The 16,137-nt window shown below is 36.4% G+C and overlaps 1 protein-coding gene across 2 annotated transcripts in view; it reads left to right on the top strand.

The window, feature by feature from the left end:
* The first annotated feature begins 8,013 nt into the window (after positions 1-8,013).
* LOC106663592 (BTB/POZ domain-containing protein KCTD1) overlaps positions 8,014-16,137 on the top strand; it is a 75,296-nt gene continuing 67,172 nt past the window's right edge. The window contains exons 1-2 of one of the 2 annotated variants that reach the window (XM_014388526.2): positions 8,014-8,316; positions 10,246-10,276. In XM_014388526.2, coding sequence (XP_014244012.1) covers positions 10,266-10,276 — 11 coding nt within the window. In that variant the 5' untranslated portion in view covers positions 8,014-8,316; positions 10,246-10,265. The remainder of the gene's footprint in view (positions 8,317-10,245; positions 10,277-16,137) is intronic. The other variant, XM_014388534.2, reaches the window with a different exon arrangement.

Consider the following 16,137-nt stretch of genomic DNA (forward strand, 5'->3'; position numbering starts at 1 on the left):
AGGGTACCATGTTCCATCTCTCACCATCGATGGAGCTATTTATACTATACAGCCATACAGGTAAATATCTGGGGAAAGGGCATGTGAAGAAAAAAGGACGAAAATAGGTTTAAGTTATAGTCAACTAAAATATTATTACACAACAAGTCATAAAGACTTTGTGGACATGTGGTGTTCAACTATGGGGTTGTACGAAACACAGCAATATCAAACATTCCAAAATAAAATCTTACGCGACGTGGTTAATGCACCTTGGTACTTAAAGAATAACGACTTACATAGGGATCTTAATATTCTTGAGGTCAAGGCGGAAATAAAATGATTTACCGACATACACCAATGTCGCCTCAGCCAGCACGAGAATGTAGAATGTCACATTGGAAAACTCTATACGTGAAAATATTAAATCTGAATTCTTCTTTTTAAAATGGATATAAAAGGTCCAGACAAATGTGAACTGGGTAGCATTTGGACTTTGTGTTACAAATTCGTATCTGCCGTGTAGAAACAATAGCCGCTTTACATTGACCAATCTCTTCCGTCGGATTTTCGGGTTACGCCAATGCGACCGCTTTTCCCCCCGGGTCCCAACTCTTTCGACGAAAAGTTCACCATTTACATATGCATTTACAAGTTTAAATAATACAACACTGGAGTAGATAGAAAAATCGTGAACCGGGTGAAGAACTTCCTCGTCTGGTATTGTTTTTTTCACTATTGCCAAATTCCCCAGACTTATGCAACGATTGCACCTTAATTTGCAGTTTAATCGTCTATAATTCATATACGACGATACCTCTGGTTCCTTTTTACCACATTCAGTTAATAAAAGATTTTCTTTTTAATTGAAGACAGCAAAGTGAATCTATCTCAAAGCTTGCCGATGTTACATCGAGGGGAAGGGGGTCCTGTCAGGAAAGGGCCAACCATTGGAGCGGACCGCAGCGTGATCTTCACTTCGCCTAAGGATATGAGATAGACGTTTATATATGAGGTTATTATTTGAATTTATCTCTTCAAAACTTGCATAAACGGCGTGGGAAATCGCACTTAGCCTACTTGGAGAAAAGTGCTTAAGGAATAAATACGTCACGGTCGGAGGAGGAAATGTAATAAGTGGGAACAGCTCTCCACTTGTCAGCGCCTAATTGACTTTCTTCTCTCTATTAACAATCAACCTTCGGCTTCCGTGCTGCACGATCCTTTAAATCTGGCTATTTTTCAACGTCGGCATTCTTTCGGTGATTTTTTTCTTCTCCATTTTTCTAACGAGTCGGCCCATCAATTTTTCATTTGGGGGTACTGCGTTTTTTATAACGAGTCCGACAAGGCTTCGCCCTTCGTTGGTTTAAAATAATACGCTTGCAATACGCTTTTTATATAAAATGAAAATGGACAGTTGACTTTTTAAAATGAATTTTCTCAGTCCAAATAATATTTTGTTATTTATCTAGCTTTTATATAACGATTTAGCAACACTAATGGCCAACAATGGACTAGGAGGTCAAACCAGAAATACAGGCACTCTGGTACTCAAAGTGAGGGTTGAATGAGGTCTTAAGATGAAAGTAACGTGGAGAGTTATTGGGTTGGTCAAAAGATTCTCATGAAACTTAGACAGCGAGGAATTTGTTAAGAAAAAATTTTGTTTAGGTCGTTGTGTGCAGTGAGGTTAATAAAAATATGGAGATCAGTAAGGTATTAACGAGGTTGGGTAATGAGACGGAAGGATACACTGGATATTGGTTACCTTAGGAGAAACCCGCAGTTTCAATATATGTTGAGGGTTTTTCAGTAATGATGATGATGAAAATGCAGACGTTTCCCTTGAAGAACTGTTCAATTCAAAATTTTGAATGATTTGGTATACTGCACTCTTAAAGAGCATCTGTATACTTTGTACTGTACCTATAGCTACCTATACTTTACCTATGACTACCAGAGATTGTATTTCTTCTGCGGATCCAAAGCGAACTTTCCACGACAGTCTGCTAATAGGTGTGTTTCTCTTCTACCTTTTCGCAGAATCTGTACGAACGGGTTGGTTGATGCCTAACTTTTCCGAGTGGCCATTCTATCCGCAGCGTAACATTAAGAAGTATTTCTCAGTCTCTTCCTGCTTCCTTCGGATACATTCTATTGTTTCTTTCTTTCCAAACCGAGCCAGGGCATTTTTTGGATTGACTGTGTGAATTACGTTGTTTTATTCATTGATAATGTGAATTCATATTCCATAAAAAAGGTAAAGACCCATCAGCAGCTGTTTCTTTACAAGCAAAGGCATCGGCTTCCTAATTTCCCTCTGCCCCTGCGTGTCCTGGGAATCAGAAGAGTGTATCCTTGATTTGCGTGCCTAGTATCTCAAATTTAGTTTTAAAACTCAGCACCATCCTTGCTCTAATGATATTTGAGTTTAATGTTATGATTTCAGCTTGAAAAATACTGGTTTACTTTGCTATGTATTCAGATTATTTGATTTCAGGGTCAAACATTCTCAACCCTATACCGTCTTGTTCTCTAGATCTATGATTCTGCCAGCAGATTGTCCCTTTCTTAACGGAGGATTTTTTCCTTTCTCCTACTTTTGTTTTGTATCAAGATTTATTCGAAAGTTTGTTTAACTTCAACCATCGTGTTCTTATCTTTCCGAAGAAGCATTAATATCGGATATGCAGTCATTATGCCGTTCCTGTCCCTCAATTTTAATTTTAATCCTTGTGGAGGTTCTTCTTTGGCTGATGTTAATAGTTTTCATTGCCGCCCTCATTATCATTTGGTGAAGGGGGATTAATCCAAATATTGTCTCTATACTGACGTTTTAAGGAGCTTGGATAATCTGAAGATTTGTGTGCTGGATGCTGGATTGCTTCGGAGAAAAAGTTCCAGTATGACTTGAGGGGTTGTTTAGTTTAATGTTTGTCACAGTTTTTGGCCTTATATGATAATGATGATGAGGAAGATATTAGAAACCGGAAATTTGTTATTCCTCGAGTATTTCATCTTTGTGACATATTGTACTTTTCTTGGGTCCTTATTCCAGTTCAACTTCTTGATTCTCAAGAAGTTCATTGAGTGTTACTTTACATTTAAAATAATGTGTGGTGATTAGTGACCGTTAATCGATAATTATTCAGAAATCGTGAGATGCGGTCTTCAGGGCTCAAAGTGTTTGTCTTCTGTGTAATTGTGCCATTCTTGCGTGTCGTGTTGAGAGTGCACTCTGAAGATGATCTCAATAAAGACCGAAACGTTGGCACGATAAAGAAAATGTTTTTCTGAAACCTACATCACACCAGACGGCATCTCACGATTTCTGAATAATTATTTAGAATAATGTTGATGAAAGTTTCTTCCTCCTCGTTGTGTATATGTTTTTTCAGAAGGCAGTGGCCGCGGATAGTTACTAACATCACTCCCATATGTTTTAACCTGTTTATTGTATCAATGTGGTTGCCATTTTGAGCTTCAAGTTAACCATGGGTTTAGTATGTCCAGCACCTCTAGAATTCATTTCTACGTGGTTTTGTCTAGACCCATTTTGAGATGGGCTTTTGTTTGATCTTGATATACCAATTAAAGGTTTTGGGCCTTGATTGTGTCTTGCGGTTCTTCCGTTGGCAGGTTTTTCTGCCTGTTACCCAAACCCTTTTGTGCCCTGACTCCCAAGATATTGTTAGGTATTTGTTCTAAAGTTTTTGAGGGTTGAATGCTGTTTACCGTAAAAACACATGTTGGTCCAACAAGTATGCGTAGTTGTCCAGTCTCATCTTCTTTTATCGTATTTCTTTTGAGGAGATATCACGTTAGACTAGGAGTCTACCAAAACTGAGACGTTTTCTGCCGATCTTTACTGTTGATGTGCAGTTAAAAACAAGTCTGTTTGCGTTTAATGTGAATGTCTGCGTGTACCTTTCTTCACTGATGAGCTCAAGATAGGATGTCAGGAATTGCTTCATAGGGTTCCAGTTAAAAAACAAAGTCGGGGTGAAGAGTTGAAGAGAGAGTAGGGACCAAAAATGCTCCCTTGCGAAAGTCCGGCCTGGATTGATCTCATCTCCTCGTATTAGTATAAAGGATATATTGCTGTATAGGGTAAAATTTAAGGTACAAATTGCTTAGGTTTAAAGAGTATACGTGAGTGTCAAATAATATCAAACTTCTGGGCCGAAAATAGGAAATAAACTGTGTGTATTGAATTAAAATTATCCTCCAAGTAGACTTACAAAGCAAGAAAGGTTTATTGTAGAAATAATTATTATAATAAAGGCTTATGAAATGAAAGCCAGATTCAACAAGTTTAACTTCGAAAAACAGAAAAATGTCGTTTATGAACAATTTGCCGGCTGAGAAATGTTGATCATGACTGCAATTTTCCACATTTTCGCCAGATGAAATTCAATTTATAAGGCTGTTTTTTTCCTCCTCCCGTTTCAACAAAATAGAATTGACTCTGACATGTTTGATGAGTACGTACGTGCCCTCAGGGTCTAACTACTCGGTGTAAATATAAATCTTTGCCAGTTATTAGCCGTGCTTGCAGGAACTGTAACTGGTTCCGTTCCGGGGGTAATTATTCGAGTAATGGAGGAAGCCGCCTGGAGCAAATGAGAAACCCAGCGAAAAACAGATGAGTTGTACCCCGCATGGTTTCTCTAACCTCTTAACACTTCCATTTGAAATTTGCTGAAATAATTATTTTATGGCGGTGTCGTTATGGAGAGAAAAACCCTACAATAATTTATAGAAAAATATATGAATATCAAAATGTCAATTTATGCAATTGGGCTTCTCATTACTTAGATTCAATTTGCTATATTCATCATTTAAATCAATTATAATTAAAGAGAGGGTTAATTTTGATAATTGTTCATTGCCAATTACTACAGGGCATAATATTTAATCAAGAAAATGTTAAACGTTGATATAATGGATCTTTTGTACATATTTACTCTTTAAATAAAAACTACCGAAAGCACCAATCAAGTAATTTTTTAATTGATTTTTAAATGAAATACTTACTTGCCAACCCAGAACGTACAATTCTCTCCTTCTACATCTCAGAGGGACTAGTCCAGTGTAAAGGAAGCGGACAAATCCACCAAGAAATAACGGCTGGTGTTCTTCAGGGAAACATCCTACGACCAATCCGCTTTATACCAGTTATCTGTTACTTATAAAAACATTCATTATAGCATCAACAATTACACAATATATGAGCAATCTGAATGATAAAAGATTGAAAAATTAAAATAAATGAATATAAGTCTCTGTACACATTAATTTTACAAACAGAAAAATAAAGCAGTACACAATATAAAGAAGAAACTAGTACCGACACAAAACACAGTATGTAGTTATGTCGTTAGATTCTAAACGGAATATTACTCATTAAACAAATATTGAGGTTTCAATATTGGTACAGCTAGATAAGGTAAAATCAGTGGGGTTATACGGCTGACTGATGTATTTATATCGGTCAGTGTCTAAGAAAACCTACTACATAATATATTAAACAATGTAGATTATGCAATGAGAAGGAAGAAACTACAACCCATGTTAACTTCAAATGCGAAGGAATAACCATAGACAAAAACTAAGGTACCATGATGACCCGGGAATAAGTGTTGCAGCAACAACAGTCAAAAGCAACAAAATGACCTTTTTCTTCCCGGAAGGAAAGTCAAGTAGTTGGCTTTGGCTGAGGAATTAGGAAAAGTACAACAAACCACAAGGAACTGGTTTCCTAGCTCGAGGATTAGCAATCGTTCTAATATCCTCATGATCATTATCAGATAGAATCAAATCTGTAAAACCTGTAAAAAACAAATCATCCACTCAAGACATATTTGAACCGTGGGCTTCTCCATAGCCATCCAATATCGTACACATTCAAATCTTCAGATTATCCAAGCTCCTTAAAACCTCAGAAGGGAGAAAATGATTAATCAGGGATTAATCCCCCTCCATCAAATGATAATGAGATCAGCAATGAAAACTATTATTAACATCTCCAACGAAAAACCTCCAAAAGGATTGTTAAATCGAGTGACAAGACCAGCATAATGAGTGATTATTCGATATCCGATGCTTCTAAGGACGACATTAACAAGATGCTTGAATTTTATCAAAATTTCTAGACAAATCTGGATACCAAAAAAGTGGGATAAAGAAAAACCTCCGTTAAAAAAGGCACTATCTGCTGGTAGATCTAGAAAGCTAGAAGGGGGTGTTAGGTCGGGCACCAAGTATTCCCCCCATGGCAAAGTACACTTGTTCAAGTTGAATGAAAGATACAAAAACAAGGACATAGCTGTAATGTCATCATGATGAATAGCAATCAGAGCTTTTACCACAAACGTTGTTGGCTCATTGACAATGCTGTATTGAAAATTAAATAAAATAGATACCAAGTTTACACTGTACTGTTTCCCATGACAGGTAGGAGTAGATGGGAACAAGGAAAAAGATAATGAAGAAATTAAGTAATTTGGAAATGAAGAATACTAAACCCCATATATAACAGTCGGTGAAAGCATCCAAATCGAATATCTGGGAAAACGTAACCGTTATGCCAGGGCACATAGGAATCTGAGGTAATGAGCAACAGACCAGCTGACCGGGGAAGGATCTGCCTGACCTCCTTCATCTCAGACCGAGTTCACACAAAACAATTAAAGGACATAAAAAACATTTAAATAGCTCTTGCCATAACTGGCAGATATTGCTACAGCTAAACAAGAGGGTTCCGGGGGTGTTAGGGCTCCATAGTGGCCCGTGATTGTAACCTTATGGTTGGAGTATTAAACAGAGATACAGTTGATTATGCAATGATAAGGAAGAAACTGGCCTTCATTCACATGCAAAGTACCCGCTCAGCTGACGAAATTTGGAGTGCCAAGGTGATCCTGGAAAAACTATTGCAGCTACAACAGTCATCAGAAACAAAGACCTTTTCCGCCTTGAAAGGAGAATCAAGGAGTTGGACTAAGGAACTAGAAAAAGTACAATAAGCCACAAGGCTGTCTGGGGAAACTAAACCTTTCTAATATCCTCATCATCATCTTCCAAGAACCGAAAACTGTAAACCTTCGTACAAAGCGCTAAAAGGTCATTAGCTAGTAGTTCTTCCTAGCCTATTCAATATAGAGCATATTCTTCCAAGTCCACTAGTCTCGTTACACTCACTATCCACAATGACCTTAGCATTTTCGTCCACGAATTGATCGATTCCCGCTATATAAAATTCCATTACAATATTTCGTTGTCCCAACTCTCTATATTGCTTTAATCTCTTATTTTGAGTGCCAGAGTTGGCTGGCTTCTCAAATATGGCCTCCGGGTCCACTGTTGACCAATAGGGTTGGTGTTTTCGAACTAATTAACTACAATCATATTTTTACTAAGAATAATATATAATATAATATAATCAAATAATATTTTTACAAGAAAATATATTTTTAAAAGGTTGTCAGTAATCTTTCATTACAGTTTATAGCTCTGTGATGGAGGAGGGGAGAACTTGTACGTATTAGGTTTAGATTATATATGTAAATTTGTAATTTGATCTATTGTTGAGTGTTTTATTCTAAAGCCATATTTATGTTGTGGTATGAGATCTTTTTTTCTACGAGAGACTTTAACCTTTTCAGCAATAGAACTAGAAATTTTTTACTACCATTGTTTGATATGAATACAATGACATTTCATTTTGTCGGAATTTAGCTGTTTGTATGCAATCTCAAGTTTGCCACGCACTAGCCCGAACACGACTTTACCAGCACTGGCTGGTTGCACTATGTTCCCGTTTAATGAGAATAAAAAATTTATGAAGAGCGAGCTTTTAATATACGAGTGACTCAAGGTTGTTTATTCGTTTAAGGCTTAATGTCGGCACGACACCGATAAGCATATGCCTGATCCAACCTTTGCCTCCTCCCACTGTTGTTTTTTATAATGTGAGAGCGGCCTCTCAAGTACACCCTTGTTGAAAGCCGATCTTTTAACAAATCTGTTGGGTTAACTAAGCCGCGTGGATAATTGCGTTTATGTTAAGCGCAAGAACAGCGTTTCGATTCTTTTCGTCTTTTTTTTACTCGTTTCACGACGCCGTTTCGGATGGATTTCATGGAGGTGACTCCGTGGCGCCTGATTGGGTCATAAATGTTGACACTCACGACTCACCTTTGCACCTACGCCGAATGCAGCCCACTCCGACTTTCTACATCGGCCTTTATTTGGATTTTAACCGGATTTAATAACATAATTCTAAGAATAGTGACGGAGACAGGGTGGAATCTGAGAAGAAAAAATGCAAAGGTATCTGTATTCGCTTGTAACAAGAAACAAGAAGTAAAAACACAAAGCTACAAATAAGTTAATATTGAGTACAATTTTTTTTTTTAATTTGTAGTACATTACAACTACAGGTAACAGTAGGTAACATACGACAATGAGCAAGGTAATATATACCAAATTAAAAACAAGAGTGTAGAAAATTGGTATTACTCCAATGTCTGTTTATTTAATACTTGTGTCATTTCACTATCATCACCATCTCCTCCTAGAAGATCTCGCGGCCATTGTCTCTTCAGTCGGCGAGGAGGGTTTGAGGGGATTCCTCAGGATGCGAAATTTCTGACGTGCTGATTTACGGTAGTTGGGAGGGTTTTCTGAAATTTGCAACTGTTTTTAACACAGAATTACAATAATATTGAAAACTATTAAACCTCTGTGCTAAATATTCATAAAGTATTGAAATTATTTTACATTATTATTAAAAAGTTGATAATTGGTAGGTAAGTTGGCCAGCAACATACTATTTAATTAAGTAGAAAAGACTACTAAGCCCATAAAGAATTTTTAAAAAGGTAGAATATAAAACATAAATATATAGTCAAAAATGTATTCTTTACTCTTGAACAACTTCGATCTCGGCATGATCTGGATTAAAAACAAATTCAGTTGTTCTGCCAAGCTTTCAACGTTTTTTACGTCTTCATCGGGGCAAAACAATCTATATTATCTCTACAATGGACATAATTAAATTTTGTAATAATTGATTTAAATGATTTCATATTTCAAGGCCGACTCAATATGAACATTTCCAAGGACTGTAGCATTATTAAACACTATATATGTAAATATAATTATGTATTAAAGAAAAAGATAGATAGATAGATAAATATGTAGATGGTTGGAAGAACAGATAGAGAGAGATAAATAGATGGGTAGATAGTTAAATATATAGATAGTTGGAAAGACAGACAGATATATAGATAGATAGATAGATAGATAGATAGATAGACAGATAGATAGATAGATAGATACATAGGTAGATAGATAGATAGATAGATAGATAGATAGATNAGAGAGAGAGAGAGAGAGAGAGAGAGAGAGAGAGAGAGAGAGAGAGAGTGAGAGAGAGCAGACAGAAACAGTCAACGACAACCATTTTTGCAATTCATCTTAGTCAAAAATCACGTGACATCTTTAAGATTGTTTTGCCCTGATGGTGACCTGAAATATGTAGGTCGACAGGTTGGCAGTAAGAAACAAACAATTGAATTTGTTTTTTCATCAAGACCATACCATTAGTGAGTAAAAAAGTAATCCATTCACGTAACACTTAAAACAAAAATGTATTTTTAACTTAATATTCCATACCAAGGTAGTTTAGTAGTTAGGCTCGTAGAGTTCGCGGTCATGGGTTCGATTCCCTCCCGTCCAGCCGAGAATTTCTGACCTCGAAAAAATTCGGTTCATCATCAATTGTATTCTGTCTTTGCTAATGTTGTAGACCCGTCGCCTATGTCATCGATTGAATATAACGAATTGAGTTAGCAGTATCTATAATAGTTACACAGAAAATCATGTATGATAATCAATCATAAGTTCATACGATTATATGAACCGATTCAAGCTTGTTAAAACCCAATAAGTAACAGGTGTAATTGTCATAACAATGACGATATAATTAACATATATCCATCCATTCGATGATTATTGTAGTATGTAAAAACCAACTGGTAAAATAAGACACAATACTTCAGAAAAACTGCAAAATAAAAATCCAAATATATCTGCAGTTTGATCGCCTATCTAACATGGTTTGATGTTTTTTTCTAATGGTCAGATTTTCTGTATGCTTGTCTTAAATCCATATTGTTAGATTATTGATCAATTTAATATTTATTTACCACCTAATGTTTTTTTATCCATTATACATCTTTTTCTTTTTATTTACAGGTTTGTGGTGATTTCCTGTGATGCCATGTTGGTAAGATAAACCTAGTTGTAGTGGGTAAATCTCAAATAATGTAGGATGAGATTCAATCTGTAGAAAAATAATATAATACAAAACTCTTTTATTGTTGTTTTTTTTTATGTTCGACGACATGGGTGCGGTCAGAGCTTGATCAAATGAACCAACCGCCCCGATGGCTATTAACTGCCGGTTAAGCGTAATATCCGACATCCGATATTATTAGCCGGCCGAACATTTTAAAACTGCTGCATTCAAAGTGCCCGTAAAATATCCGTGCAGTGTAATTGTAAAACGCGTTTCGGACCATAATTGGTGAAGCTCGGTCGAAACCCACACAGACGACCTTTTAGGAAGGATGCCCTGAGGGACCGCCGATCACCCCAGGGTCTCATTACCCTTCGGCGATTCGTTCTCCCACCAATCATTTCTCCCTTCTATCTCGGCGTACAATCGATTTGAATAAAATATGTGTAACCAGCCACAGAAGCCCTCCAGACAATTGAACGACTTTTTTTCCTATTCCCTTCGGTCTTTATAATTCCATGAAACTTTATTTACTTATCCACGAGGTCATCAGACGCACGATTGAAGAATAATAATTCAACCATTTTTACGTTTTTACAAGTGCGAATTTTTTAATTTGTAGTATATATTACCACCTACCTGCACATGAACCAAAAAGTTTTGATCAAACTCTTAAAGATAGCGGGATAAGAATAGGTCATTAATTATTCCAAATGGCAAAATTCTCATCAATGTACATTTTTTCAAACGTTTTTGTAGCTGAATTCAACAATGGTTGCAAATGGTTTTTAATTGAACCGTTAAAACTGTTCTCAGGTTATTTACAAAAAATGCAATCTTCTTCAGCTTACGTATATTATATTATAATCATTATTTATCATTTTAATTTATGAATACATCTTTATTGAATAGCGTTGATGTTTCTTCCCGTTCTAATCTCACTTTCACTTTTTTTTTACAGTTGTAAATAGATATTGTAAAACATTAAAATAAAATATTTGCAAGTCAACGTTATAATTGATACATAAATTTAAATAATTGATATATAAAAATTGTGTAATTTTAACTATTGAACGATTGATAACACCAAAATATGTTTTATCCAGCAGCCTGTTACTTTTGACAGTCAAAATTGATAGGCTGTTTTTCACTATGCACGGTCGTAATTGCAAATAGCAACCCACTAGGTTGTTCAGTAATGGCTGTAACGGTGACTGGAGATTTGGATCTTGAAGAACTGGCCCGACGACGGCCCATGAAAGATAAACGGTACATGCCACAGATACGTTAAAATTAAATGTATACATGCTGGGGACAGTGTTGTTGTGTTATGTTTAACCTAATGACTAAAAATTAATTCCTTCCTGATATTTAAGAAAATATGGACATTAGAGAGTACACTGGGGTAATGTGAATGAATGTGAGAATGCAATTTATTAGCGTGAATGGTGGAGCATATCTCCAATTACCCCGAGGAATATTAAAATTTGATTACTCTTTGATAGTGTGAATCCTAACCAGATTATCATGTTTTATTTTGTTTCTATTCTATGTATTAATGTTATTTTACAAAGTACTCTGGGGTAGTGTGAATGAATGTGAGAATGCAATTTATTAGCGTGAATGGTGGAGCATATCTCCAATAACCCCGAGAATATAAAAATTTGATTACTCTTAGATAGTGTGAATCCAACCAGATTATCATGTTTTACTTTGTTTCTGTTCTATGTATTTATGTTATTTTACAAAGTACTCTGGGATAGTGTGAGTGAATGTGACAATGTAATTTATTAGCGTGAATGGTGGAGCATATATCCAATTACCCCGAGGAATATAAAGATTACATTAGTCTTAGATAGTGTAAATCCTAACCAGATTATCATATTTTGTTTCTGTTCTATGTATTTGTGTCACTTTATCAACAGAAGTAGCAATAGGATAAAAAAAGCGAAGGTAGGTTATCGTTATACCATAAAATATCATAACTTGACTGGAGAAATCGTAAAAGAGCACACCCAAGCTTAGGAAGAGAGAAACGATTAAAAAACGTTAAAAACCGGTCCTAATACGTAAAAAAATAGTTTAAGTCGTTTTTTTAATTTACAATAGAACCCATGTGTAAAAAAATTGGGCGCTTCAGTAGGATTCGAACTTGCAACTAATAAGACCAAAGGCTTTTCTGAATTAAGTACACGTATAAAAGTTATAGTTAGCAAATGTTGTTGATTTATGATAGGTTATCATTGAATGAGAAGATGCCATTAGATTGAAATTGATTATTATCTACGAAAATTGCTCAGCCGTGGACGGTTGTTATTATGTTGTTATTTGCTGAAGCACCCTAGTAAAAATTGTTGGAAGTAAAGGAATGGGAAAAGAGTGACATGGGTGATCGTCTCCATTGTTCTCGAGTTGTATCGCCGCGGGCGGCAGACGCTGTAATGTCCTGCCATTTACCCCTCATGATGACCACTCTTCTCTCCAATTCTACATTCTTCCATCACAGAGACGATTCACCACGAGCAATTAGACCTTTTTTCATGCCATCTCTCCCTTTACGTCTTTTGTCGTCTATTTGACCACTTACGCCCTAGTCAGGCGGGGCATCCGTGTTATGATTGGGTCCTGCATTATACCTCCGCCTCCGGGTTGTCTTTAAAAGCAGGAAATAGCCTCCACGGCTTAAAGGGTACAAAAAACCCATTTTCTCGCTCCCCCTCCCCTATCACGGAGATTATTTTACGCGGCTGAACTTTATTTAAATTGCTTAAGCTTTAATCTTACCGACGCCGTCTGGGGCAGGGAAATAATCACGGCTATCGACGAGATAAAAAAAACTACCGTTCGCATAATTATCGATGGCGAGAAGTGGTTAACTCTTCTGTAATTGTGCATGAGAAAAGAAACAAATTTTTTTATTGTAATGACGTTCAGACTGTCATTAATACTTAATAGCCGTTTAATGGCGTTTTAATTGGCTACATTTCCGCATTGAATACTCATAAGTTAACAACAAAAACTTTTTAGTGTATAAAAAAAACTTACCATGTTTTATTGTATAAATTAAAACAAATTGGTTTTAGAATTAAAAATAAAAATCATCCCTTAACTTAATACTCCAGATTTTAAATAGACGACTGTTTTACTGCTAATAAAAACTAGTCATTCTAACTAGTACAGAACTCTTGACCAATTTATTACACACATATTTAATAATTATAACAAGATTTTTGTATCATGAGGACAACACTGTAGATGGCCCAGCCTGAGATCCTGAGTCGGAAACTTGGAATCTATCTTATCTGATTAAGAATAGATCATACGCAGTTGACACACGGCCCTTGCTCCTGGGCAAGCCTGCTCAGGTTCCCTTAAGCAGAGAAAGGTTGCTTGATTGTCCCTCGCATAACAGAAGCTTGTCATGACTTGACTCCTCACAGAGAGCGTGTCAGCCGCCTATTTTAATAAACGTGCTCGGGTACAGTAGCGAGGTTCTGTGTACCCTGTTCCGGTTTTTGGAGAACTAAATTTTTTTTTTAATAGATCTATGCTTTGTTTGAGTGCATGTATTTATTAGCGTGAGTGGTGAGGGGTTTATGTTGTAATATAGCATCATCATCTCTCCTCCACTAATGTTTGTTTAGGGTCGATGGCGAAATATCGAGTACTCCACCGTCAGAATATTTGCAGCGTACATAGGTGTGAATGTATTTATTTGTGTGACTGTATTGTAAAAGTTAGTTAGTTTTAAGATGACTGAAATTAACTAGCTGTCAAAGTTACCGTTGGTTGGGAAGCGACGATCATCTAGGCATCTGACTTAAGGGAGATACTAGGGACCCAGCCGCATAACGGGGTAGGTGAACCCCTCTGAGGTAAAGACCCTAGGTTCACCACATCGGGGAGTGAGAAACCTTCGGAGTGAAAGTCCAATATAAAATTTTTTCTTATTCTCCTAGTTGAAATAAATTTTAAAATTACAAATGTTCAATTGAACTTTGACATTAGGGTTCAGGTTAAAAGTAGATGTAATTCATTTTATGTCACTTGCTCATAGCCGAGGGCATTCTGCCGAAAATGACCCACTCCTTAACCCGTATTGAAAGTATTTTGTTTATAGTAATAATATGTAAATGCTGGTGTTCATACTACCTGACATACTTTTACAAGTTTTTTTACATTCATTAAAAGAATGAAAAGATCTAAAGGAAAGAAGCAAACTGCTTATTCACTGTTGTATTTTTCTAAAGAAAAAAGGACTAGGCATAAACCTAGCTCTGATGTAGATGTTTCATATGTTAACCGAAAAGTGGATAACATAGAAATACTATCGTTTTTTGTAGCTACATCACTTTTTTCTTTCCTTGTTTTACGAGAGTATTTCAACTACGAGATTATATAGACCCGATGTTTTTTAAAAAGAAAAACCCATTTGTAAATTTTTATGTATGTCGGGTTTGAATGCTCGGTCGCTGGATTCGAACTCGGGACCTTTTACCATTCAGTGATTAGCGCCGTGTCCACGCATAAACCGTTGCGGCCTCCGACGCCTCGTAGCTACCTCGATCGGTACTTAAGTCAGTGAAAGATCGATGTGTACCCCAAACTACATTACCATTGTCATTTACAGGGTCTGTCTACATGTGAAATTCAACACTAATGAAACGAAATTACATTCCAAAAGGGCTTTAATACAACATAAAATCCAGTAAATGAAACGTAACACAAATCTATAGCTATAGTAGGCATAGAAGTAGCCCCCCGCAAGAACGATACTTGCTTGGTAGTAACCACCATAATAGAAAAAAACAATCATACAAATCTCTCCAGTACACACAAATTCACAAGAAAAACTAAAATCTGTATAGAAAAAACTAACAACGATTTGATCACTAAAGCAGAAAAGCAACTGTCCCTAAAACACTATAAAAGCAGTAGAATTTGTAGAAAAAGTAGACTAAAAAATAACAACAGAGACCCAATGCAACAATATCAAAACCTGTTAGCAAATATATATAGGCAGTATATCACGTATGTTGCAGGTCCTCTAAATCCCACGAGTCTAGTCGGACCCAGTGCCGGTTTAATATGTTTTCATCGACTCGCAGGCACCCACCAGCAATATTGCCTTATCTTGCTCGTGTTCCTCAGAGTACGTTCTGGCCCCTACTCTTTACCAGGTGTATGTAGCTCATATCCCAAACTGTAACTACGACCCTGACCTTTGCATACTATACGAAACCCTCCCAAACCACTCTGATCCACTCTAAATCTTGAGCAACATATCACATTACTGAAGTCCTGTGTCGAAGGTAAAGAATAAAGCCCTGAAAAATCGCTTCTTCCTTCGTTTCCTTCGCAAACAGATCCCTCCTCCATTTTGCTTCAACAATACCCGTGCGAACTGCGGATAAGGTGTGATACAAGGTTAAAATTACTCTGAAGTGGAAACACAATTAAAACGGCAAGAGTTGATGACATACTTTCAAGACTTCTTGATAACGCTCTAACATGCCTCTTACTTCCTTGCCTGAAGAAAAGACTATAACATTTTAAGCCAAAATTGAATATTGAATTGCATTCGGCCAACATTTCACTGCATCTAAACTGGCCAATCCATACTGTCCAAATTGCTCATCCTCCATTCCAACTACTAAAACTACCCATACATAGTAGCACCGAGTGTCCTCTTCAGCTCAAAAGCTATATAAAAGTGTCGAAATGAACCTGTTAAAAAAGACAGCTGCGAGTAGTTTCAAATAATAAAATAAAAATATCCCTAACTATTGATGGATTTCGAGAACAACAAACTAAGAAGAAAGTACAGACAACCCATATAGACCTAAATA

This window comes from Cimex lectularius, unplaced genomic scaffold, assembly GCF_000648675.2.
Source record: "Cimex lectularius strain Harlan isolate CLEC.00 unplaced genomic scaffold, Clec_2.1 scaffold150, whole genome shotgun sequence".
Taxonomy (NCBI): domain Eukaryota; kingdom Metazoa; phylum Arthropoda; class Insecta; order Hemiptera; family Cimicidae; genus Cimex; species Cimex lectularius.